This window comes from Sander lucioperca, chromosome 21, assembly GCF_008315115.2.
Source record: "Sander lucioperca isolate FBNREF2018 chromosome 21, SLUC_FBN_1.2, whole genome shotgun sequence".
NCBI lineage: Eukaryota > Metazoa > Chordata > Actinopteri > Perciformes > Percidae > Sander > Sander lucioperca.
This window is the reverse complement of record NC_050193.1, coordinates 14,131,206-14,158,820: the sequence shown is the minus strand read 5'-3', so window position 1 is coordinate 14,158,820 and position 27,615 is coordinate 14,131,206. Positions and strand designations below refer to the sequence as shown.

At 39.6% G+C, this 27,615-nt stretch overlaps 2 protein-coding genes across 4 annotated transcripts in view; one reads left to right on the top strand and one right to left on the bottom strand.

Annotated features, from left to right (window-relative positions):
• Window positions 1-123: 123 nt before the first annotated feature.
• LOC116065510 lies at window positions 124-3,308 on the bottom strand. Of its 2 annotated transcripts, XM_031321072.2 has the most exons (5): window positions 3,142-3,308; window positions 2,935-3,028; window positions 1,785-2,105; window positions 1,182-1,706; window positions 124-870 (listed from the first exon to the last, which is right to left on the bottom strand). In XM_031321072.2, exons 2-4 carry the CDS (start codon window positions 3,017-3,019, stop codon window positions 1,345-1,347), a joined length of 768 nt encoding a protein of 255 aa, XP_031176932.1. In that variant the 5' UTR covers window positions 3,020-3,028; window positions 3,142-3,308; the 3' UTR covers window positions 124-870; window positions 1,182-1,344. The 2 variants fall into 2 exon arrangements, with proteins under 2 accessions (XP_031176932.1, XP_031176933.1); XM_031321073.2 differs by lacking the exon at window positions 2,935-3,028 and having other exon boundaries at window positions 3,142-3,279.
• Window positions 3,309-12,667: 9,359 nt separating this feature from the next.
• The window catches only part of LOC116065432 (alpha-1,6-mannosylglycoprotein 6-beta-N-acetylglucosaminyltransferase B-like), a 51,695-nt gene continuing 36,747 nt past the window's right edge, over window positions 12,668-27,615 (top strand). For both annotated transcript variants that reach the window (XM_031320945.2, XM_031320944.2), the window contains exons 1-3: window positions 12,668-12,910; window positions 14,330-14,442; window positions 24,674-24,818. In XM_031320945.2, coding sequence (XP_031176805.1) covers window positions 12,843-12,910; window positions 14,330-14,442; window positions 24,674-24,818 — 326 coding nt within the window. In that variant the 5' untranslated portion in view covers window positions 12,668-12,842. The remainder of the gene's footprint in view (window positions 12,911-14,329; window positions 14,443-24,673; window positions 24,819-27,615) is intronic.

Genomic DNA, 27,615 nt, shown 5'->3' with positions numbered 1-27,615 from the left:
CTTAGTTGACCTGAAGGACTGCATACCTAAACATCTCTGATGGAGCCACGTTTCCAGGGAAGCGCAGTGAGGAGTGTACAGATGTCTAAACTCGCGTAACAAAACATCCTTTCACACCACACCAGAGCAAACACATTGGGTCGGAACAGCCAGCTAGGAACACTGTGTACAAATCCTAATAAAGAGAGGATGTACGATTTGAAATGGGTGTAAAAGGTTTACATGACATATTCTCACAAAGCTTACCTCAATGAAATGCAGTACATTTCAAACTTGTATGTAGCATAGCTACAAAGCAGATATAAAAAAGATACTTAATACAAAATATCCACAGCATTTTGTCTAGACAAGATTTGCATCATCAGTTGCTGTGTTTCAAATTAGTTTCCACTTAAAAACAGGGATTTTATATTTGACCTTATCCCTAATCTCTTCATTAAGATTGAATTGATTTAAAGATGTAATTTAATTTGTATTGCCCTTCAGGTAACTGCTTAGCCATTCACATGAATCATGTCTGCTTTGAGAATCTGTGCAATTTTTTGGACAACTAGCTGGCATATTTCCTTCCCTTCAGTGTTTATGTATTTGCAATACATTCAGAATATTGAATAGTGCTCTAATATGCAAGAGGTGTGTAAAATTAGTAAATCTGCTGTAATCATTCTTCTAACATCGGAAGACTGCCTCCTTCTGGCCCTCAGGATGAAGTGACGGTTTAACAAAGTAATTTTCTGGTAAGTTAGAATAACACCACCGATAACACAAGACTGGGCATTGAAGACAGAGATGCTGTATCTGCAAAGCAGAAGTTATCTCAAGACTATTTTTTTAGGAAAACTGTACATTGTTGAATAAGTCAAAGTCTTCTGACACAGTCCTCTCACAGTTCACGTTTATTAGTTATGATTGATAACAGCGAAGCAGTGAGCATCTGTAGAAAAGCTCTCCCTAATCAAAAAAGTGGGGAACTGTTAAAGATTTAAAGATTTACTAATCAATGAAATATTAACTGTGTTGTGTTGAAGCATGAAAACCTACACACTTGTCTTTTCAGAAAGGACAGCTGCTTGTAGGCTCTTAACTCTTTAAATTTCTGTGAGTGATTTTTATGTATGTGAAATCTATCTATCTATCTATCTATCTATCTATCTATCTATCTATCTATCTAAATGCAAGAAATCAGATAGCATGTTGAAAACAAAAAAAAGTTTATACTCCTAACCGTTAATATATTTCCTGCCTCAAAAATTAGCTCCTTTTCATTTCTGTTTTCTTTAAAAAGAAAATCTTTTTTCCGTACTTCAACTTTTCTATGAACACCTGATGATCTACCTGTTTCCTCTAAGTCATACATTTGACCATCATTATTTCCACCATTACACAGATCCACTGCAGGTTGACCATGCTTCCTGATGACTCGGTCTGTTTCTTAACCACAGGTAGCTGTTGACTCTGGAGATGCTTCCTGGCAGAAGCTATCCACAGTGAGCATGTATATGGCTGGCTCAAGTTTCCTTTCTGTACATCTATTGTACTCGAGACATTGTACAGTCCAAGATGGTCCACCTCTTCACGTGTGCTAGCAGGGTCGGTTAAGTTAACATCTCCCTGGAACCAGGAGATGGTTCCACTGGGGTAAACTCCACTGAACCAGCACTCAGCATGAGACTCATTGATGGAGGAGTCAAAACTTCCAAGGCAGTCTGTAAAGATCAAGGTTTTTGTTTTTTTTAAGACAATAAGTAAAATATATTTACATATATTAAAACGTTGTAACTTACCTTGTACTGTAACAACAGTTTTCTCAGACGGTGCACCGAGATCAGACTGTAGTTTGCAGAGGTATGTTCCCTCGTCGACCGGCATCACGTTGAGGAGAGTCAGAGTGAGGCTGTGGTGGGGAGGCTGGTCCGTGCTTTCACACAGAACCTCGGGGTAAGTTTGGCCTTCTGGATATTGACACATACTTTTATTTTTAGCCAGCCAGATAAAATTGAAAATCTTCAACTGGCCTGATGGCTTGGCATCACATGTTAGTGTCACATTTTCCCCACACCGTGCCGCCACCTGGGAAATGGTCTGTAGCTCCACACGTTGACTGCCTGAATTATCAGAGAGAGGGATGTCTAGAGGTTAAAATACATAACACAGTCTGTTAAATGATTCCTGCAAATCACACATTTTTTATTATCATTTGTCATGCCAATGTCAACATTCAGGTCTCTTTTAAGTAGCCTAACTACTGTATATGGGGGTCACTAGAACAATATAATATTTAGTATAGATAGATAGTGTAGTTATTTATTAAGTCTCTGGGTTACCGTTGATTTTGGGTAAAATTGTTTCATTTTTATCATTTTGGGAAATGCACTTAAGAGTGACACCAATCCAAGACTGGAAACAGTGGGGGACAGTTAGCCTAGTTATGTCCAATTGTAACAAAATCCACCCTACTAGCACCTCTAAAACTACTTGTTTTTTTCATTTGTACTTAAACCGTATAACGACAATAGAGAGGGTTTTGTGGCAGAACAATGCTAGCTGTTTCCAGTCTTTCTGCTAAGTTAAAGTTATGTAGCAACATATTTTCTGTACAAACGTCTTCTCATCTAACTCTTAGCAAGAAAGCCAATTAGTGTGTTTCCTAAAATGTCAAATATTTCCTTTAAGTCACAAAATGAGGTTAAAGATAGAAAGTTTACTAGAAACACAAGAGAGACTGACTGAAAAATGAATGTTAGACCGTTACATCTGAAGGTCGTCTGTTTGCATCTTTGTCTTAAAGAGCCACAATTCAAAAACGTGTACAATTACACAATGATGAGCACTTATTCTGTAAAATGCCCCGTGTAAACTGTAAAAAATTTAAATCAGTCTACAAAAAAAATATTCTGATAAACGAGTCTCTTCATGCACAAAACAAAGCCTCACCAGCAATGCTGACTGCTGAAGTGAACCAGATGATGGAAACCCAGCCAAAAACATGCTGTGTCCTCGCATCAGAGGAGAAACTCATCACTTTGATCTGTATTAAAATCAATACATATATGTATGTTTACAGTATATATCACATGAGATGAACCAGATAAAAACCAAACAGAGACAGCTACTGTACTAAACAAGTTTGTATTTACTCACCAGGTACACCCACACAGCTAAGAAATATCATCCAGTGTAGATTAATATGATGCTATGAGGACTTAATGTGAGGAAGAACGTTCACTGAGTCCACCTTGGCGTTTTAGAATTTTCAAGTCAGGTGTCAGGTTTTCACTTGAGCAGGACTAAACATGCCCTGGGATGAATGAGTGCAGAGAAAAAAGAGTGAAACTTGTTTTCTCTGCTTCATTAAACCGCTCTTTAAAGAAGGCACCTATACACTTTATTCTGGTTGAACATATGATTTTTCCGTATTATTATCAAACATTTACCAATTTGATATGTTTAATACTTTATTAGTAACTTGGATTTAACCAGTTTTGTTCCCCTTTACTCCATAGAGCAACTTTCACACATATTTAATCACCATGGAAACAATTATGTGTTCCTTTATTTTTAAGGCCCGGAGGCTAGATTCATATATTTCAAAGGTTTTCTAGGTGTTCTAGTGTTGCAGTTTCCACCAGAATGTGTCCCTTGCCTCTGCCAATGAGCAGTGTTTGTGCCATTTGATAGTAGTTCAATTTGACAGAGTGAGTTACTACATAATAAATGCACTGAATTTAACATAACTTTCACCCCTCTACATTTTAAAACTACAAATAGGTCCCACCCACATTCTCTAGTGTGTGGACAAGACAGGACTGGTTGAAAAAATAAAAGCAAGCAATCTGCTTGTATCAGCTAAAAGCTGGTGGAAAAGATATATCTCCAAACATTTCGAAATACCTCAGTAAGTCTGTATGAAAAGGCAAGGCAAGCATGTAATGACAAATTACTCTTCCTTATCAACTTCCATTAGTGAGGAACCTTTTTTAAATCAACTGAAGCCTCATTTACACCTGGTATTAAAATGTAATCTGTATCTGGATACATTATCTCATATATATATATATATATATATATATATATATATATATATATACTCCCATTTACAATATGGTGTTTTTTGAAAATTAAACCAAGTAAACCTATTCTGGTACAACCTCAAAATACAATTATGAACCTGAAAATGAGCATAATATGGGCACTTTAAAATCTGTTCTGATTGTCTCAATATGCAAATCAGTTAGGCAGGGCTGATGGACATGTCAAAAAGGCAGATAAGTATCCAGAAACAGTTCATATTTTAATGCCAGGTGTAAATGGGGTTTATGTGTAATGGCAGTTATGATACAGTTGTAGCCTTAGGCTAATAGACTTAGACTGAAAACCGACTTAATTGTTCAGGTGTTGCCTCTGTTCTGCATATCCCCTGTTAAGTGTCCATTTTTTGACAGTGTTGTATCATTGCATTCACTTTTTTAGCAGCTCATTACCTGAAAATACAGTACGGGATTTACATACACAAAAATTAAGATATTTGCAGTCAGGTGCACGTATTCTGTCACAGCTTTTATCAATACCTAGAGGGGAATTCTCTTTTTGGTGGAAGAAAAACTGGCAATAATAGGCAGATTAACTGGCAACAGTTTGACTGCAGGCAAGCATGTAGGAACTCAGCCTCGAAATGCACTGGTAAACAACAGCCCAAAAGTACCGTCTAGTCTTTACATGCAAGCAGTAATTGGAGATGAGGAGCAACTGAAACCAGGCAGCAGGTGAGCACAAGGCGCTGAGGACGCCTGGTGGACAGGTGAGGAACGGCAGAGATGGAAAGAGGTGTTAAACACTTTGTTTAGGTTTCTTAAGGGGTGGGGGTAAGAGCAGCTCTGAACCTGCAGGAAAGGTTTTCTTGATGTGTCAGGAACCTATCTGTACAGAACTGATGAGCACTTTATCAGTCTTCAGAAGAACAAACACAGCTGCAGTCTTACAAACCTTTTTATTTTTATATAAGTGCTTTTCATTTGTTCTTTTAAAAAGTTCAGAGCTTCTGTAGAGTTTTAACTTCACGAGATACCTTTCAACTTGATTACAGTATTGTATAAATCCTATTAAGACACTGTTTGAGGCACAGATTCATATCTCCTTGTCTTATCTTTGAGAGTACACACCATCATTGCCCCCATCACCCTCCGTGGCTCCACAATTGACACTGTGGAGTCATTCTGCTTCCTGGGAACTACCATCTCCCAAGATCTCAAGTGGGAGCTGAACATCAGCTCCCTCGTGAAGAAAGCACAACAGAGGATGTACTTCCTGTGGCAGCTGAAGAAATTCAACCTGCCAAAGACAATGATGGTGCACTTCTACACAGCCATCATTGAGTCCATCCTCACATCCTCCATCACCATCTGGTACGCTGCTGCCACTGCCAAGGACAAGGGCAGACTGCAGCGTGTCATTCGGTCAGCTGAGAAGGTGATTGGCTGCAATCTGCAGCCGCTCCAGGACCTATACGTCACCAGGACTCTAAAGCGTGCTGGAAAGATTGTGGCCGACTGTGGCCCTCCCATCCCAGACACAAACTCCTTGAGCCACTCCCCTCTGGCAGGAGGCTGAGGTCCATCAGGACCAAAAACCTCACGTCACATGAACAGCTTTTTCCCCTCCGCCACTAGCCTTATTAACAAGGCCCGGAAAGCACCCTGACTCTCCACCTTCATGCCACTGTTTATATCTTTATTTATTCTTTATTTTTAACTTAATACATACTGTGTACATATACTTATACTTATATTGTTTATACCTATACTTATATTGTTTAATATTCCATCTAGAGAATGTGTGACGTGCACCAACAACACCAAAACAAATTCCTTGTATGTGTTAAAAAACGTACTTGGCAATAAAACCCATTCTGATTCTGATTCTGATCTTCCTCATTTAAAGCTTTGGGACAGATGCTGCACACCTTAAGGTCTAACCCTCCATCCTATTGGATCTGATCGAGGCTCCAGCTTCTCTCATCACTTGCCATTTTGCTTCTTGTAACAATAACCTGTACAGTGCTGTACTGCAGGGATGTACTGGGATGGCTGCTAATGCTGGGAAAGCATATCCTCAACTAAGAATGTAGTTACTTCTCCTCTGGATACTTTAAATGTCTTCTTTTTATTTGAAATGTAATAAAAGATTTAGAAACAAGCGATAGTTGCCTCCTGTAATGCCATCATATTTAATACATGACTTTCTGCAACCTCTGTGCCGTCCACATGATCAATACTTTCCTGAAAAACCTGTTGCATGCAATCTGATACATCTTATCTGCCCCCTGGTGGACTGTATATGCACTGCAGGCAGTAGAGGCCCTTTAAATACCAAATCAAAGATGGCTGCCCTCATTCACCAACCTGCAGTTGTGTAGCATGGAACTCTTTGCTAATTTCTAAAAAGGTACGGTAAGAATAGCGTTTATATTGTTACCAATACTTCAATATGAATATTTTCTGGATTGAGGCAACTTATAATTGCTTTACATTTTGTAGCTACTTATTTTAAAGTAAAACCGTGTTTAAAATGTAAGATAAGGGTTAGGCTATGTATCAAATGTGTTAAAGCAGGCACCGCCGGCGATCTCGGCCGTTTTTATTCATTTTCATATTTATTTTTATAAGCTAGCGCCAATGTAGTAGTATGCCGTAAAACTACACTATCTGAAGAATCCATTGGTACCAACCATACCATGCCAGCTTGACGAGAAGGGGGATAAATAATGCTCCATGCTAAAGTTTGTCAAGGAAAAAACTGGCATGCTCATTTTCAAAGGGGTCCCTTGAGCTCTCACCTTAAGATATCCAATGAAAATGGGTTCTATGGGTACCTAGGGGTCTCCCTTTTACAAACATGGTGCATCGTTTTGCATGCAGTACAAATGTGTTAGTTTGTGTATTCTAAAATGGTGTATTTAAATATTTCTGCATACTGGGGTCTCTAAACAGTCTTTGAGTTGCATAACTTGGGTATGACTGGAAAGCTGAGACTCTTGTGGACTCAAATATGAGCCCGATTGTATCATGTCTGATGATGTCAGTCCCTATAGTGGCCATTTCATTGTATTGAGACCATTTATTTAAGCTTGACTTCAGTGTATAAAAATGACCTGTTGGGACCTAGGATAATCACAGCCCCATGAAACTTTACAACCACAAACTAGAGACCTATAGGGCATTCAGAGGATGTATGACTTTCCTAATTTGTTTTTGTGTATTTTCAGATAGCAAAAAAGTACAGTGTACGATGCTCTTAGAATGATTATGAATGGCAATTCATGTGACATAGAGCAGTTAGGAAAAGATGAGTAGCTAGATTCCTAATGCATTGAACAATTTATGTCTTTGTAAAAAAAAATAAAATAAAATGAAAGAAAAAAGAGACAGGTTAACTCAATTAATTACCATTAATGCCTGATGTATGAAATATAAAACAAACAAATTATATGACATATATCACATGTTAATATTTTATAGTCTAGGTAATGCTAACCAATATCTACCTGTACATTATATTTAGTGGGCTTGTTGTGTGTTTCATCCTTAAAAATCCTCCACCTTCAATGCAGATTATTAGTACAGCTGTCAGATAAATATAGTACAAAGTGCAGTACTTGTCTCTGAATGTAATAAGTAAAACTACAAGCTGTGACAGCTGGCCAGCAGTCAGCCAAAACTCCCCTGAAACTTGAAACTGGGATTTTCCAAAAGTCTCCAAAAAGTAAATGTTTCCAGCCTTTCTGGGAAGTTTGCCTTTACACAACTGTCACACAACAATCTGTCACAAAAAAGTGAAGCTCATACCTGTATCTATAAGTCCCACGTTTTGACAGATGCACCTCTTGTCATGCAGTGTGGTGTCAAGATGACAAAGAACATCTCTGAAACAATGTGACGTTGCTGTATAACTGTGTTGACTGAAGAATACATTTTAAATATAAATCAATCTAAGTATGGCAGTGTATGTTTTATTAAATTATTATGTAAGTGTGAAAGCCTCTGCAGAGGGAGAAGATGAAGATTTTTAGACGTTCATGCATCTGAATCCCGATGGAGCTGTACACTGTAAATGAACATTAAGACTACATTTTCAGCACCAGTATTAGAGCATCAGAAGTGCTGTGTCATAACTCCTAGTTACATTAATGATAGTGTTGGACATTTATGGCAGTGTTAAGCAGATGATCTATTGTATCAATGAGCAGTCGGAGATCTGCTGAGAGCTCCTGTGAGAAATAACTCGTCATGTGTAGCTGGTGAGTGCAGCAGGCTGGAAAGAGGGCCATGAAGAATTTAAATAAAATCTTGTCTTTCAAATGTCCATGGTTGAAGTCAGTCAATGTCAGAAAATCCTTTTGGCTCATTGGGGGGACTGGCAGTTTATTGCATTTATAAAAGAATTTCACAAGCTGGTATCTCTACCTGAAACATGTTGAAGGATGTGGGTCGACAGCTGCTTAGAGGAGTGAAGGCTGAAGTCAAAGCAGGGTGTTCCTGTATAAACGGATGATAGTCAGAGTTTGCTCCTTTCTTGTCAGTTTAGCTTTTATTGTGTAGTGGCTATACTCATTTGCTCATCATTCATAACAATGAAGTTTTTAAATGTAACAATTTGAACCACGCATGTTTGCGTTTCTAGAAGTTAAACCAGTAGTAACCCTATGATTTTTTTTTTTTTTTTTTTAATGAATTGACTAAACTAAGATTAATTTCACTCATGTTGCTGAGATTACTAAATGAACAGGTAGCAACGCTGTAACATTTTTTATGAACTATGATCTAATGAGCATTAAACAAAAACCATAAACAGTTTTGTATAATCAACATTCACTCACACTTAACATCCAGTTCAATAAAATACACACCGTCAATGGGAACATAAAGGGCTACTTGGGTTTATCTGTCTCTCTGGCATAATAATGCAATGTTAGTAATGTTATCCCAAAGCAAACCGTTTTACTGTTTGTCTTCTGGTGGCCCCCCTATCCAGTCAAACAATATTGATATTTCCACCTGCTCTTATTTTTTGTGCCGTTTTTAGACATCCAATTTTTCTTAAACTCAAACTAAAATATTTCTTTCATAGACTTTGGCAGTCCAGAGAATGGCACTAGAGACAGGAGGATGTTTATTTCTTATGAAAATACTTCATATTTGTCTTTCAGCTGCTTTTGAGTAAAAGTTCAGCAAAAAAAAGAATAGTAAAACACTAGATGTAGCCTAAATACTGGGTTTAATTTACACTGTGATCAAATTCCATTTCCTTAGTGTGCTTAAGAAAAATTGGATATGTCTAAAAATGGCACAGAAAATGTGGTTAGCTTCTGGCACAATCACAAAGGACTTGTATCCCTTATAGCCCCTCAGTTGTTGGTTTTCATTGTTGTTGTTGTCTTTAAAAGGAATGCTTTTAAGAATGTTTTGTCCTTGCGCATCTGCTTGATGGTCACTCTTTCCTTGATGACTTTAAGATGGTACACAGTGTATACTGAGGTCAAGTAATTTATTTTTGTCTTTTTCATCCATATTTCTTATAAAGATACGGACAAACCAAAAGACAACAACAACAACAATGAAAACCAACAACTGAGGGGCTATAAGAGATACAAGTCCTTTGTGATTGTGCCAGAAGCTAACCACATTTTTTGTGCCGTTTTTAGACATATCCAATTTTTCTTAAGCAAACTAAAATATTTCTTTCATAGACTTTGGCAGTCCAGAGAATGACACTAGAGACAGGAGGATGTTTATTTCTTATGAAAATACTTCATATTTGTCTTTCAGCTGCTTTTGAGTAAAGTTCAGCAAAAAAAAGAATAGTAAAACACTAGATGTAGCCTAAGTACTGGGTTTAATTTACACTGTGATCAAAGCTACGATGTTCAGTGCATTTGATTTTCCTTTTATTTTGTAACACATAAGCCTGCATTTTCCACTTCTTTTCCCAGATGTATATCTCCCTGTTAAATGCAAATACTGTGTTTAGTGTAAAAGGAATGCTTTTAAGAGTGTTTTGTCCTTGGGCATCTGCTTGTGTGAATCCTCAGTAAAGCAGAGGGAGTCAAAACCAAACAGTGGGAGGGAGAGAGAAACTGCAGTGGAAGGAGAGACTCAAAAGACAAGACAGACGGAGAGAAAGAGAGAGAGACTCAGACAGCGAGGCAGTATATGTCAGAAAGATAACAAATAGTGTGTATAATGCAGTGGTGAAGTGGTCAACGTGAAGGACAGGAGTAAGAAGAAGGAAGAAATAAGAACATATCTAAATCACATAGCACTGGAGGAAGGGAAGACAAGTAGAGGAAAGGAAATGAAAGAGAAAAGATAAAGTATGAGAGAGATCCTGTCAGCTGCAGGTGGTAGTGTCCTTGGTGGAACTCGCTCCAGGTGGCGTTATGATTCATCTTCTCATTGAAAGTGTGAGAGCTTATCTTATATTCAATGAACACTTGCTTATCTCTTAAGTATTTTGCTCGTTTGTGCAGCCAAAGCTATATTGCTTTTAAATATAAGGGAAAAAACTAAGAAATGATTTATGTCTGTCAGTTTGGATAACACACACACACACACACACACACACACACACACACACACACACACGCACACGCACACGCACGCACACACGTTTGTTTCACTATCTTTGTGGGGACCCATCATTGACATAATGCATTCCCTAGCCCCTTACCCTAACCTTAACCATCACAACTAAATGCCTAACCTTAACCCTTACCCTCACCCTAACCATAACCTAATTCTAACCCTAATCCTAAAACCAAGTCTTAACCCTCAAACAGCCCTTTAACCTTGTGGGCTCCAGCATTTTAGGCCCCACGAGGCTGTGCAGACCCCACAAGTATACTGTATTCTTATATATGTATTTTTGGACTTCACGAATATAGTAAAACAAACACACACACACACACACACACACACACACACACACACACACACACACACACACACACACACACACACACACACACACACACAATCTGCTTTCTTTCACTGAGACTCTTGTTGAGTTTTTCTGTCACCCAGTCCTGTAATGAAGCTCTGCAGCAGAAGATGAAGACCAGTCATGTTGTCATTTCACAGTAAGTGAATGTGACCTGACCATTGGTGAATTTTAAATCTCAGCCCTGGCTTGTAATGTCAGCAGAGCCAGTGTCTCTGGGCTGCAGGCCAGAGGCAAAAAACGGTGCCAGGCAGAGCCGAGGCCCAACATAGTAAGAGTGAAAACAGTTTCCATGGCAACAGAGCATGCTGCCGCTTGCTATATATTAAGCTGACACTGGATGTGGCTTTCGACGACTTGTTGATGGTCACTCTTTCCTTGATGACTTTAAGATGGTACACAGTGTATACTGAGGTCAAGTAATTTATTTTTGTCTTTTTCATCCGTATTTCTTATAAAGATACGGACAAACCAAAAGACAACAACAACAATGAAAACCAACAAATAAGGGGCTATAAGGGATACAAGTCCTTTGTGATTGTGCCAGAAGCTAACCACATTTTACAGTTAACTGTATTATGTATTACATTTCACAATGTATTAACTTTTCAATAGTGTAATGAAATGTCCCTTTTTAAATCAAGTTAAAAGCCAACTTTTTTTTAATATTATCAGGAAGGTATTATAGTGTAATTCCCCCCCATGGCAGAATTCTCAAATAGAAGCACAATAACACTTTTCCCTTGAAAGACAGCTATCTTTAACGAATAACCTGCCGGTTTTCATCTCTAAGTTCAACAATGTATTTTAATAAAGGCCATACATAAAGATTAAAGTGGCGTTTTTCCTGGAAATAGGAAACCATTACCTTTTTAGAATTCAGCACAGAGCGGTCAGTGTATTATGCGTTCAGTCCGCCGGGAGTCGCTGCTGAGCTGCTGTCCGTCTGCAGCGTCCCCGTCGGAGCTGTCCACGGTGCTGAAATGTCTCCTGAAACCACAAAGGGAATTCTCTCTGTTAGAGTAGTTTAAAAAAGGCGCTAAATGTGTGTTTGAAGACTAATGCATGCCATTGATAAGAATATATAGTGATATGTTTTGCTGATTTAATCTGCCACTGGATCAGATCAGTTCGTGTCATGATGAATAAGTTACCTGGCATCAATGAGAAGGACTTGTTGCCTATTTGGCCTGTTAGCATTATGCATCATCATACCCCCCCTAACAGCTACATTAATTTGACTTGTTTTCAATATTATACCGCTTTAATTATTGTCTGTTTCTTCATCCAGCTGTTTTAACACAGAAAAGGAATATTTCGTTTTCCAGTACCAGGCGTTAGATGGCGCTATCAGTAAAGGAGCCACAGCTAAGGAGCTACTCGCACAATGAAAGAAGAGAGCCAGTCAGTGTTCTCCACTCAGAGGAATTCAAGGAACTCGGCAGACATGTGTTGTTGCACCCGATACCGCTGTAGCTCCAACAGTGTTAGGGATACAGGCATAACTGATTAAAGGATAGTCGCACATTTTTTTTGCTCATATTTGTTTCTCTGCAGAATCGAAAAGGACCCGGACCCGCTGCTGCAGCAGGACGCACCGGCGGGATTCCCGCAGAAGTTTTACACACACACACACACACACACACACACACACACACACACACACACACACACACACACACACACACACAGTACAACAGGACGGCTGTCGGGCTGGGAAGTTGCCTGCGTCGTCACGCACTCTGCCAATCCTCAGGACTGTGGTTGAAAGTTATGGTTTTGACGCTGGTTGTCGCACAACAGACTCGCACAATGTTAAGGAGAGCCAGCGCTTTCTGCGTGTGTGAAAAATGATTGCAGCCAGCAGCGACCTTTCCATTATGGTGAGGAGAGGTCTTCTCACTTTCAAACCATTCAGGTAAGAACATGTTCTCCTCGATCTATTAAATTACAGCTTGAAACATTTTCTCTATTCATTGAAAAATGCTAACAGTAGACTGCGTCCCTTCGGCTGTTTTTTTATACATTGTGATGGTTGTTGGTTTTTATTCTGCATCATCATCAAATATGAAAAATTCTATGATTAAACTGAAAGGAATACAGAAAAGAAACTACAAAATAAGGCATTTTATGCATTTTTTTGTCTACTATTGCTTTCTACAGTGGAGCGAGTCTTACAAGTTCAGACCATTAATTGGATGCCTGCTGTGCTATAATTAACGTTTGCTTGCACTTGCACAGCTAAATCTTCCAGCACTAGCAGCAGCTGGAGATGAGTTAAAAGCAACTCAAGCTGATATAAACTCATTAAAACTTCCACGTTTTACCAGATAGGTTGTACATAAGCTCGGGCTCATTAGCATTAAGAAATTAGGAATCACCATGCAGTGATGGGGTCAATGCCAGTAGGGCAGCACGCTGTCAGACATAAAGTTCCCTGATATTTTACAGCCTTCTGAGTAAATACAGTGGTGTTTCACATTATGGCTCCAGCGTCCTGATTTAACATGCAGCTCACATACTGTACAGTTCAGTGGATGGATCTCACTGTAGAATCACTTGTGTTTTCCCACACAGTGTGCATGCTGCCCTGAACATCAAATCCCATTCCCCCCCCCCCCCCCCTTACCTAACATATTGGATAGTAATATCATGACACTATCTCTCACTCAAGCTTAAGCTGAGTGACAGGCTCTCTGGTGTCAGTTTTCTGCCTTATAAAAATTCAGGAAAGCAAGCTGTGGTACAGAAAGTGTACAGAATGGAAGTGTGACAATCTGTCCTGCAGTTCCCCACTATTAAAAAAGGGTTATTTCCAAACATTTTCTCAGCATGACTCCTGGAGTGTGCCAGATGAGTCAGTTTTGAGCTATTCGGTCCCATAGCATTTGTTTTCCAAACCTTCAGAAACTTGAAACGTGTTTGCTGGTCTCTCCAAAATGCAACCATCCGCCTGTAATTTAATGCTTTTATTTTTGGATGTTAGCTCACTGAGCACAGTGTGATGCAGAAAACCCATCCATGTAATGGTTCATTTGAGATGACACAGTCAAGCGAGTACACAATGCTTTTCTATGGGTTGATTGGTACAATATGAACTTCACAATGATGTCTCCACGCTCCATGAAGCCTCACAAAGGACTTTTAGAGTGATGGTGTCTCAAAGAGCTCATGTTGACGTGAACTCTATGGCACACATGCCTTGTTTCATAACTTTCTACCTCTTCTTTCTCATCCTCGTCTGTCCTCTGTACTCGTTTTCTCCCTGTGTCATGAGCTCTAACTCTGTCATGCTCTCGTGTCACTTCACCCTCTTGTCTCTGTTTATCTGCTGCAGGATCTTTGTGGTGGGGATTGGCTTCTTCAGCTTGTGCTTTCTAATGACGTCCCTCGGGGGCCAGTTCTCGGCCAAGAGACCCGGAGATTCCCCCTTCACGGTGCGAGCCGAAGGTAAGCCTGCAGTTACACGTCAGTGCTACTTGGTCGCCTCTGACTGCAGTGGCTGTGCCCTGCACTGGTAATGGACAGCCTGGGAAACATGCTGGGTGCTTCGTGGGGCTTCCTTGATTGCTGCCAGGGGGCTGACAGAACTGCACAAATCATGAATGTGTCGGGGGGGTATATGTCGCGAAGAGAGGCTCCATCTTCTTTTACACCGGCTTTCATCTCTGCTCAGTGCCCACATGAACTTGTTCTGACCCACATTAACTCATTTTTATTAGTCCAACTAGTAGCTGAAAATGTGTAGAGGCTGAGGTGGGATTTAAAGTACTGTTTTGTGAATTTTGTGGGGGAGGTAGTTCACTCTTGTAAGCAAACTGAAGTTATCATGTATTAATCTAGCAGTTAAGATTTAAAAGTGAAATTAATATTGCTACTACTATTAATAGTATAATTTTTATAAGACAGTAAACGGGTACTAGAGATGTCGAATCCCTGATGTCTTTGTCAGTCACAAAGCACAAGTGATCATGTTTTGGTTATAAAAAAAAAGGTCTCCTTGATATCCAGATGACTGACAACTTCCTTTAGAAAACTCTAATCGTTAAAAGTCCAAATGGCCACTCAAATGTAGCCAGCATCATTGACTTTGCCTTCGCAGACATCAAAACAAACAAATCGAAGCCACGGGCGGGAAAAAAAATCCAAACAGTTTCGGAGACACCATCCCTGAGAGAAACGTGTTATCTTTCACAGCACGTTCTCTGTGTTTACGCTATGTGCCTCTGCATATAAACCGCTACAGCACTAGCCATTTGGGAGAGTCAGTCTTAGCTTTTGGACTTTTGTCTCTCACCTTTTTATCGCCACCTGGCTCAATTGTTGACAGTGCGTGTCATCCTCTGTGATGGCTACGAGTTGGCTCATAGTTGAAGCACCTCTTTGGGGAAAATAAGCGTTATTCTGAAGGTGTAGTAAGTCAGGGGATGTGGGGGTGAAGGAGGGAAAGGGAGAGGGTGGTGGAAGACAGGGGAGCTGTCTGATTAATTAACCACTCACAGGCTGCAGCCAAGGAAAGGCTTTTGGCCTCTAGCTCATTAAACACTGCCTCACCACTAACCAGGGAAAGTCAAGCTATGTAAATTCTCACCCTATGTGTGTGTGTGTGCGTACGTGTGTTTGTATTTATGTGCGTGCTTTAGGAATGAGGATTTGCGGCACGGGGAATTAGCGTAATGGACAAGCCGGGATGAATTGTTCAGTGATGCAGCAACTTGCTAATACACACCCATCCAGCCTCTGTTGAGAGCTACAGGACATGCACACCTGCACCCATGTTGTCAGTCAACATGTGTGTGTGTGTGACATACATTCATGCGTGAAATGTAAAAATCTGTGGCGGCACCTCAACATGCACAATGTTTTGAATCTGAAAGGGCACACAAAATGGCCAGGCTGTGCTGAGAGAACCCACTAACTCCGTTTATTGCTCGTCTTGTGACTGGCAATGATTGCCTGGAGAGCCTGTGAAGAAAAATATGCAATTATTGTCTTTCCACCTTCTGTTTCTCTCTCTACTCTTTGCATTCCTGCCTTCCTGCCTCCCTCTACCTCTTTATTTTTATGGTTTTTTTTTCCAGCTCAGTCCTTGCTACCGTATTTTTGTATCATTTTTGTCAAACATCTTACCTAAGATGCACCAGGACTCGTAAACATGCTTTTTTATGGTTTGCACAGCCAAAAACAGGCTCTATTTCCTTGCATATTTCTATAAGCACTATTTATAAAATAGTGTTGCACCCTTTGACACTTGAAGTAATATATCCAGTTTTAAAATGCGTGCATTCCATGCATTACTTTCTTTTGAAGGTACAGGAAGCTAATGATGCGGAGAAGTAGGAGGGGTGACAGAGGGAATGGATTTTTTTACCAGAGTGGCAAGCATGAAAGTCAGAAGCGTTTGATCCTAGATATCTTAAAAGCTCCAGAGGTCTACTGTAGCTTTCTAATACGCTCTTTGAAGACCACCTTCACAGTGTGTCCTTTTACCACGGGGGTCTTACTGCAGCTTTGCCACAAAGGAAGATATAGGCCTTTGTTGTCTCAGGTTTTATCTTGTAACAGCAAGACTAAATGGTCCAGATGTTAATGTGTGCTTTATTCCAACCTGCAAGCTCCATTATCTGAGCTTTTTTTAGCTCCCGTCCCCATGGAAAAATGTTTCGCTGCAGGCAAACTGTGTTGCATCTCTCAACGAAGGCAGATTTTTTCTTCTGAATTTACCCCCTGTATTTGATATTTATATACATATTGCCCCTTTTTATATTTATTGTGCTTAATACTATTGCCACAACAACCCAAAAATACGTTGAAATTGCTCTGGAAAGAAAAATAAAGCAATAACGTTCAACTACCTTTTTGGATGGCAGAACTTCTGCAGCTGCAGGATTAAATGTAAAGGAAAACCTACCTTTTCCACAAAGTTTTCATCTTATCAGAGTCACGTAGCAGAGCATCAGGTGTGGAAGGAGCGTCGTGTTCAGTATCCTGTTTACTAAGATCCTTTCACAGACTCTGACAGAACTTTTTTTTTATTTCATAGCTCAGCAGTCCTTACTACGCAGTGCATGGAAATGAGTCTTTCCTTACTTCGCTCCTCGCAAGGGTGTGGCATTTGCAGGTCTATCAAAGCTGTGAACTTCAGTACTTTGTTAGAATAAAAAAATGGGATAAGTAAGTAATCTGCTTGAAAGAGAAGCGCTCTACTGCAGCGTGTGTAGATGCTATGAATAAAACAAACTGACCTTTGCTACTGATACATCTTCACCGGTAATTAGGAAGAACTGGCAGTGAATATGCAGCTCACTGCCTGGCTCTGTGTTTGACACAAAAGAGGTGTGAGTCAAAAATGACTGCTCATTGTTCACTCTTTCACAAGCTCCTGTCACCCGGAAAGACCAGTGATTTTCTCTTAGAAAGACACAACAGGGGTTGTACTGATTGTTTCTTTGTTTTTGCCTAGATGGGCAGTTACCAGATTCAACTGCAAACATGGTTTCTGTGTCTCAGATTGCTTCTATTGTTTACGGCTTTGTGGCATCCAGCATCTTTAATTTAAAGGACCTTTTGATCTTGGTATTGTTTGCCATTTACAATAGACACATTTTAGAGAAATTATTCATATGTATTTTGTTTGTTGTCTCCACCGCTGCTTGCTTGTGTATTAGTCTTTTGTAGAATTGTCTGTTGATTTCAATTTTGTGTGTAGAAGTGTTGGTATAGACCTCAGCTGATCAAATTGTCTCTTGGGGGACGCAGTGGGAAATGAAGTGCTAGTGTTTTGATTGTTTCCGAAAATTAGCTGCTGGCAACATTATTACCTTTTTATCTGAGTGTGGCCATGAAGTGCGTGCACATGGACATGCAGTACACACAATCATTTTCAAAGTAATTAATGCACAAGCAACATAGAGACTATAGTATAATAATATTTTGTATAACATTAGCTTGAAGTGAATTTGGTGTGCAGGGGTGTATGTAGGGTGAGCTGCAAACTGGGTCAGGAATTTTACTTCCTAACTTGGTTTAGGTAGCATTTTCTATTTTTCTTTTGCATTGATGCAAGAATTGTCTGTGTGAAAACAGAAAATATGTTAATGCGAATGCTCGTCATACTTGTATGGTTTTGCACAGTCTGAGCAGTGACAGCACATAAGAGAATTTAACTCCCGTCCTGGAAAATGATTGTATGCTGAGACACTTGTGTGAGCGTGTTTTTTTTAAATTTTTAATAAGGGTATAGCAGACCATGAGCTCTGTGTCTGAGTCATCCTTTCCTCACCTTTTTAAGTTGCTTGCTGTGGTAAATCAATCAACGTAAGGTTGCAGTGTTTCAATGTGCAGTTTCATAAAACATCCCCCTTCTAACCAAACTGGTTGGTCCATGTCTGCATACTGTGGGGAGGGTCAGGGGAGATAACTAATGGAAAAGACAGATTCGGGTTTTAATTGAAGCGACAAGTTTAAAAAAGAATACTGCAGGCGTTTCCCCCCAGGCTGTCAGGTGCAATAAGAGGCTGGAGCTGCTTAGAGGATAAGTGACAGAGGTTTTCTGCTCTAATAGCGCCTGGATCTGTCAGTGGCCACCATGCCAAAAAGAAGAGAGAAACTCGATCTCAATCAGCCTTTTCTGTAATAAATGGATGAATTGGGAGTGAAAGGACATCTGTGCGTGTGTGTGTGTGTGTGCGTGTCTGTAAAGCAGGAGGGAATACATGACTTTATCCTGGTGACAGGTGAGATGGAGAGGTGTGACCTGGAGGCACCTTACTGAGAAAACTAGCAAGCCAGTATGCAAATCAGTGATGACAGGATTTATTTGCCTCTGAATTATGCCAATGGGGAGGATATTTTTTATTTATTTTTAAATATAAATCAAACATGACACACAGCTATAATCAGCTGTTTTGTTGATGAATAAATGACTAAATGTACAGTAGAAGCACTGTATTTTCATTTCCCACTGTATTTCTTTCAATAATTCATTAATCTGGAAACAACTGAACAGTTTGCTAAAACCTCAGCACACTGATAAAAAGATGCACATGAACTTAAAATAGGTTATGTAATTATTTCAGAAAGTGGACAACGTGCACAAGCATTTAACGCCTGGTTGGCCTACTCCCACAGGTGAAGAGAAGGTCGGGGCATTTGAACTGCAAAAAGTTAATAAAAAATATTTTATTGAGCTTATCAGCAATTTTGAAAACACATACTCTAAAGAGCTTTCCAACATGGACATTTCTTTCTTGAAAAGGAATTGTAATATATTGCCTGAACCATTAACTCACCAGATTAACACCTCTATGACTTGTGGAAAATTCCCACAAATATGGAAACAAGCTAGAGTCATTCCAATTTTTAAATCTGGGGCAACGGATCAGGCAATTATCGGCCAATAAATATCCTTCTTGTTTTCTCAAAGGTTTTGGAAAAGATTGTTGCAATACAACTAACGAATCACCTATAAATAAATGTAATAACTACTGTATCTGCACCCTTTACAATTTTGGATTGGATCTAAATTCTTCACAGAATTTATTTACTGGCAGTTATTTACTGGAAATAATCAAAACTTACATAGACAAGGGAAACTTGGTGGAGGCCGTCTTTCTAGACCTCAAAAAGGCGTTCGACACAGTAAACCATAACATTCTTATCTCAAAGTATATTTTTTCTGAAAAAGCATTATCTGAATCGTGAACAATGCGTTAGCATCAACAATAAAAATTCTTTTTTTAAGTTTAAAACAGGAATCCGTCAGGGCTCAATTTTAGGAACGATGCTCTTCAGCCTATGTATAAATGACCTTCCTGAATCATGCAAAAGGGCAGGTTTACAAATGTACGCAGACGACGCATGTCTGTATGCCTATGGTATAACAGCCAAGGCTGTTGCAGAACAACTATCAATACACCTGGATGCAATAGCCCGATGGCTAGACAATACATGCCTGACACTTAAAGTGCTCATATTATGGTTTTTGGCTTTTCCCCTTTTCTTTATTGTTATATATATTTTTGTGCACGTTATAGGTTTACAAAGTGAAAAAGCCCCAAATCCACCCAAAAGGCACTTACCATCTTCCAGAGGAAACACTGTTCACAAACTGTTCCAAACTATTGTAGTCCAGCCTTTACTTCCGTGACAAACGTGCGTCACTTTGTAACACGCGTTATAATGCTCGCCTAGCTGCTAGCGTGGCACGCCCTCATACTCTGCAACTGACTAGCTAGCTGTGCTGACCTAGCTACTGTGCATGTGTGACTCCCAACAAAGATGGTACAGAAGTGAGATGCCTCACTCAGTAGCTAAAACAGAGAGCTCAAAACACAAGGGGGAAAAGAGGAGCTGCAGCAATGTGCAGTACAACAAAAATATGGTGTTTTTTGAAAATTAAACCACATAAACCTATTCTGGTACAACCTCTAAATACAATTATGAAACTGAAAATGAGCAAGTTCCAGAGGTCAAATACCTCGGTTTAATGCTGGAACTTCTCCTGAAATTTGACAATCAGGTGAAAAAATAAGACCGAACCATCTTATAAGGCCAACTTATATTTATTTAGACTAATTAGGGACTGTCTAACCTTTGATGCTGCCAAAACATTTATGTAAACAATGATTTTTCTACACCTCAGTTATTGTGCTACCTCATGGTCGCAGGCAAGTCCATATGTGACTAAACCATTAGAGAGACTCTACAATTGTGCATTGAAAATATTGGGCAAAAGGCCAACCAAATCACATTATTGGCACATCCTGAAAGATCTGAACACGTTCAGATTTGACAACTACATTGCATTTGCAAATTCTATTCTCATCTGGAAGTGCTTACATTAACAGGCTCCTCAGGCTCTCTGTTACATGGTGCAACCAATACAGGCCAGTGGATTGTCCACTAGAAACACAATTGCAGGGGACTGTAAAATATCCTTTAGAAAAACCTCCTTTGGCCAGACATAATTCAAAATAATAAGCTTTTTAAAATTAAACTGAATTTTTTAATTGATAATCAGACCTGTAGTCACATATAGGGGTGGGACAGCATGGGATGGTGTATGGGCGTGTGTATGTTTATTTGCTTTATGTATTTTAATTATGGCGATGTTTATTTTATTTTTTTTATGACTTTGTTTAAAAGCCCTTCTAGGGACGGGCATTGGAAATTAGCAATAGCTATAAATGCTGTGATGCTGTACATTGGAGATTTATTGCACAAATGTCTATGTCTAAGCATCTGTCCCTATTCAAATAAACATGAAATGAAATTTATTGAGCTCATTGTAAAATAAAAAGTTTATATGCAATGTTATGAAGCTATATCTTTCACTGGGTTCTGTTGATGTTGGAAAAATGTCTCTATTACTTAACATTAGAAAACAAAAATGCCTACCAACATTGTCTACAACTTTAGTTAATTTTAGTGTGGAAGCTTTTAGTTCTGGTTAAGTTGGTCATTTTATTTTACTGCTGATTTAAGGTGAGACTGGTTTTATTGCAGCAACTTTATTGCATCTTCCTTGCATCCATTCCACTGTTGTACGTTCTGTTCTGTTATGAAGTATTGCATACGTGTATGTGTTTCTAGGTGTGTTTGTGCAGCGCAAGTGCTGTGTTCATTAAAGCAACATGCTAAATTACTCCTACTCATTAGACGTTCAGGTATTTTATCTTAGAGAATAAATGAAATAATCGTATACACCTTCTATTTAAATGACTGCACACATCATGTGAATATTGGCGTTGCCGGTGGTAGAATCAGCTCAGTGTTGTGAGCCGCTGTGTTCAGAACCGCTCTCTGAGAAAATGTCAAGCAGCGTCTAAATCCTCATGCTGCATGTGAGATGCACTGCCACTCTTTCTTGTAAATATGATTTTGTTTGTGACTCTCTATAAATCAATTGTGCGTCACTAATGAAACATCTGAATCATAGCCTCCAACTGAAGGACTTGCTGGCTGTGTTTGGGGAATTTTAATGAAATTGACTGAAGCACTTAGAAAAATATTCAGTCTGTCCTGTTGTTTTATAGTGATCTGTGAATTCAGTTGTGAGAGGCCATATCGAAATGAACCATAGACGGACTGATCAGTAAATGCACTGGCACCTCTTGGACCTGTAACACCTATATGCAAGCACGTGTTCTCTGGGGAACTTTTGAAGCTGAACAAAATTCTAATCTACCAACAAACCGATGACCTTCCGGTTACAGGCTCGCTTCTCTTATCAAGCACTGCATTGTCTGGGAATGAGTGTTCATAGTTAAAATAGTGTGTGAGGGACCTTTAGATGCTGCTTAGAGACTTATTCAAGATTTATTTGCATTCTCCATTCTTGTCAGCGATCTTCAGTTGTGATTTCAGCAGCCTGTTGAAGTAAAACCTTTTATCAATGCATGTAGCCAGTGTGTCTCTCTAAGGGCAGTTGTTTATAGCTGGTTGGCCAGTGTTTTGCAATGCCCACAGCAGGCTACAGTACAAGCAGCGATCTAATTGGAATTTGTTCATGATATCGATTGCGCTGTGGCACTTCCGAAATTGAGTCGTTAAAGGAGATTAGCTGCTGCTAAATCGGCCCTTTATTAACCAGCAGATGAGGAATGACAGAAGAAACCATCAGCTCCTGCAACACCACTTTCAGCGCGCCGGACTGTGCATTGGAAAAGAAAACACATTAGCCAATGTTTCCCAAGAGGCAGCCGGAAGCAAGAGTAAAAAGCAGTCGGATGAACAGTTGATTGCAAACAAAGCTCAGTTCTAAAAATGTACTGCGTAGGAAGGGTGTTCGGTCTCGGTAATGGTGATTTACGAGCACAATGTGTGCGCGGAACATTACTGTGGAGAAATGTGTGTTCTTCCTACATTTTAACCCGGAGGCTTTGCTTAGATTTAGTGCAGCAAGTACACTGGAGCTGAAAGAGGATCATCTGAACTTGGCAAATAGTGTGAAGTCCACGAAAAAATGAATGTACAGAAGAATGGTACAGTAATTGTTTTGGTGATTTTGGTGTTCAAGGTTTGGTCCTACAGTTGCAAGCAACAGGTTTCAGACAGTTGGTGGGCAGTAATGAGCAGAGTGTGTTTACTGGAGTGGACAATGTAGTAATAAATTACCCTGCAGTGCTTAAATCCTTTCTATATCTCATCTCATTTCCTATCCTGTGTCATTCCTCTTTTAAAATGTATTGTTACACTGTAGCTATAAAGCTGCAAATCTGAATGGGAATTCATTCATTTCTTTCTGTCTGTGGAAGGAAAGCAATGTTGCCTAACTGCTGAATTATTCAAAGGTCTTTAGACCAGTTTGACTGAATATATTGTAGAAATGACTGAAACGGTGGAAAAGCCAAAGAAGAAAGTATGTACAGGTAATAAAGGGAAAGGATTTAGAGGAATAATCTGGGCTTTGACAGCAGCTTTATTTTGTAGTTCTTGTTTCTGATGCCGAGTGCTTCTCTTCCTTTTTTAAAACCTCAACAACACACATACGTTATATACTGTAAGTGTGTGTGTGTGTGTGTGTGAGACACACGCACACACACACACACACATACGTACGTACGTACATACATACTGCACGTATACACACATGCACACAGACCAATAGCAGTGGGTGGTTTTTCTCTTGGTCCTTATTGTATTTACTGGTCATAATATAATTTCTTCTCATAGAAAGGTGACTTTCGCTTGTGCAGTGATAGATGAACTCCGACAGGAGTAGTGAGTCTGCACACATTGCAGTTTTCAAAAGCCTAATGCGATTGATGAGGGAACACTGAGAGGTGAGGCTTTGTTTTCACTCACATTCTCCGAGAACAATATGAGGTTGTTGTTGGTTGCTAGTGTTTTTTTTTTTTTTTTTTTTCCAAAACAAAAAATAATTCACTCCAAAGTCCCAAGAGTAGCAGTATTCATCTTGCTTCTTTGGATTTTCTTCATCAAAAAGAACTTATTGCTGCTTATAATTATGTTTTCTTCCACTCCCTCGGACCCTTTGGTGATTGTGGACTGTGTTAATAATTGCACTCGGCATTGAGGGTAGAGCCTAATGTGATCAAAGAAAATCGTACCGGGTCAGGACCTTGACTCACAAGCGATGGAGTCTGGTGACCTGCTCTGACATTATTGTCTGCAGCTGCAGGCTCATTCATTGACTCGGTGTTCGCTAACAGCATCGTTCTGGTTTACCACCTGTCAGGTCGTTAATAATTTGAGCCGAGCAGCAAGACAAAACCGATACTGTCGGACTAATTTGCCTGTTTCTGTGTTTTACTGGAAAGCTGGCTTCTGGCGAGCTGCTGCTTTAGTAACCAAGGACAAAAGAAAATAGAAACAACTGGATTGATGTTTTAAAGTGAACCCGTAAAATGGAACATAAAATAAATGGATATCAAATGTGATCTTGAGTGAGGCTTTGCTACATTAGTGGATTTAAACTGCTGGTACACTAAAATGTATGTTGTACGTTATACAAAGCCAAATAAAATGTGACTTTACATAGAAACACACTGTACCATCCCATCAAATTGAATCTTGTTTTTTTTCTTCTAATTTATCACTTACTCTTTTTCTCTAGAATTACTTTCTCCTTCCTTTTATTCTTTATCCTCAATCCTCCTATCTCTATGATTCACTTTGGCAATATTTGTCTCACACCATCTGTCTGTGTGTTTTTCAGTGTTCGGTGGCCAAGAATCTCGTGGGGTGCTGAGGAAAATCAGTGACATGCTGGAGGTCATTATGAAGAGGATGGATGCTCTGTCTAAACTGGGAAACACCACAGACAACCACAGGCTGGATGAGCTCAGCTCGGCCCTGGACAGGTACGGCAAGTTGGCCTGTCTTGTGATTTACATTAGATACAGCTAATGTAAAATGCTGCCATGTACAGTACAGGTTGACTATGATTCCCTAAAAGGTTTCTGAGGAAGACAGCACATTACTTGCACAAACAAAAGGAAATGCAGTACACTGAAAGTACTATGTTCTTCTACTTCTTTACGAGTAATGGCACTCACTGTTCCAGCACATCTCTGCGTAAGGAGCATTTTTTTTACTGTTAATTAACTGTATATCAGGCATAGACACTAGACTCTAGTGTCTATGCCTGTATTTTTGTATTGTAAATAATTCACTCCTAAGTCCCAAGAGTGGCAGTATTCATCTTGCTTCTTTGGATTTTCTTCATCAAAAAGAACTTATTGCTGCTTATAATTGTGTTTTGGAGTCTGGTGACCTGCTCTGACCTTGTTGTCTGTAGCTGCAAGCTCATTGATTGACTCAGTATTCGCTAACGGCATCATTCTGGTTTACCACCTGTCTTAATAGTTAATGAATTAATTACTAAAGTACAGTGTGCAGTGCATGTTTAATAGTATGTATGTATTCAATGCATGTCCAGGTGCTATGCCCTGTACAGATGTGATGCAATTATTGTGACTGCCTGCCAAGAAAGGACTCCATTAACTGACCTAGGACATTTCAATTTTGCTGATTTGAAAAAATCCAAACAAAAATTTCACTGCAGGTTATACCAAGATGCTGTAAAAGATCGGGAAAGAACACCAGATCAAAGCTGTCAAGGGTAAACTTGAAGTGGTCCTCAGAACATTTGTCTAGTTTTCCAGCTCAACCTGTGTGCCAGAGGTGAGTTTCATTGGCATAGAGTAATGATAATATAAAAACATGGAGGCTGAAGAGGACCTGAGAAATGAGAGTGTGAAGAAAGGGAGAAGGTCAAGTATGGAGCCCTGGGGCATCCCAGTAGAGCAGGTCCATCCTGTGGAAAGAGTCTTGTGCTGCGAAAACCTGGTTTTGAAGAAGAGGAATGAAATGTGTTTCTCCTGGAGCTGGAGAAATAAAGTACACTGCTATGTGTGTGTGTGTGTGTGTATATATGTGTATATATGTGTGTATATATATATATATATATATATATAAAGAAAAGGGAAGAGCAGGGGTCTTGCTGGACAAGTTGAAGCTTCCAACCCTGAGTTGTGTGCGCTCTGTGGTTGCCATGGTAACACATTTCCTCATGCCTGTACCTGCTCAGGGGTTAAGGAGAGAAAGCTCCCTCCTGTTTTCTGTCTTTGCTGTCGTTTTGCTCCTGGACATCACCTCCCTCTTCCTCACAGCTGGTGAAATATCTTTTCTGAAATCCACTTCAATCGAGCCTGCATGCACTGCCTCACACAATAATGTAACCACCTCTGATAATAAATTAAAAGGTATTGTAATACTGTTTGAAATGAATGTCTGGCCACTGTGAAACTGCTGTGGACTGCAAAGGATGAACAATGACAGAAGAGGTACGAAGACGAGGACCTGACTTGCTTTTCAAATGCCTCAGGGAAAATATTTATTGTACTCTGGCCAAAAACCGCTGCATACATTTATTTTCATCTGTAGTTTTATAATACGTTCCCAGAATTGAATTTTCTCTACAAAATGCCCCGTGGATTAACTCTCAGTCACCTAGTTTTAACAATCATTTAATTGGCCTCTCAGGGACTAAACTGGAAAATGTTAGTGACAAAGGCCAAATAGTTTTGGCTGACTTGGAAAGACTGACTTGGTGGTAAAAATGTCCTGGCTTCATTTTGACCTCACTCAGGTTATTAAAAAACACGGCATGGCTCAAGGTCAGGGGATGACACTGGAGATTAGTGTGAGATCTTCAGGCAAGAACAACTTTGCCCACCTGCACCTGGTATATCATTAAAAAAAAGTAATATGGTTGTCTTCTGGCTCTTCAACAGCTGATAGCCCCTTCTGGGTCAGGGTCACTGCAGTGTAAATACGGGATGGTTCTGAGGTGTGTGTGTGTGTGTGTGTGTGTGTGTGTGTGTGTGTGTGTGTGTCAATGAATTTGTTCTGACCTGCTGATCTAAATTATAGAAGAGAAGGTTTGGTTACCACTTTCCTCCTGGGCAGCATGTGGGAAATTGGAGTTTAGGATTATGTTAAGTTATGCATATAAGCACAGTTAGATTGCTTTCCTCTGGCACACACGCACACAAACCAAAAAATACATGCTGCCTCAATGAAATCAGTTTTACTGCTTGATCTGCATCCATCTAAGAACCACTGTTCCATTAGTTTCTGTGAGTTTCATGTTCAGAGCTGTTTAATGAGCGATGTAAATTCCAGAAATACTACTTCATAACAAGAGAGCTTATTAAACAAATTCATTTATGCGTTTGTTTTCGTGTTAAACAGGGCAATGATACATGAGTTCCATCGATGAGTGTTGGTTGTTTATAACCTAGGCAGAACACATCAGTAAATTCATATGTTGGTGTGCAGGGTTAAGATGTTGAAGTTGCACATTAAGATTTACTTCTCTCTTCAGTTGCTGCATGTCAGATGTTAACCAGTGAGTCTGAATGTATGTTGAGTGGTTATGTAGAGACAAGGATCACACTGCAAAGGACTCCACCAGTTTAATGGGATCCACAAGTAACTGCAAACAAAGTATTTACAAGCTTTTCCTCATGCAAAATACTCTTTGAGTTCAGCTAGCAAGTGCAGCACATACAGTTTGAAAATAAGATGTTCATCTCTCTAAACACTCAACAATGACTTCAACGGAAAGTACCCAAAACACTATATATATATATA

Excerpts from the sequence above, each read along its gene's own strand:
- LOC116065510 (XM_031321072.2), bottom strand. The coding sequence starts at position 3,019 with ATGAGTTTCTCCTCTGATGCGAGGACACAGCATGTTTTTGGCTGGGTT. Across the intron at positions 2,106-2,934 it reads TTCAGCAGTCAGCATTGCTG|GCAGTCAACGTGTGGAGCTA; the intron begins GTGAGGCTTTGT and ends CTGATAATTCAG. Across the intron at positions 1,707-1,784 it reads AACTGTTGTTACAGTACAAG|ACTGCCTTGGAAGTTTTGAC; the intron begins GTAAGTTACAAC and ends TGATCTTTACAG.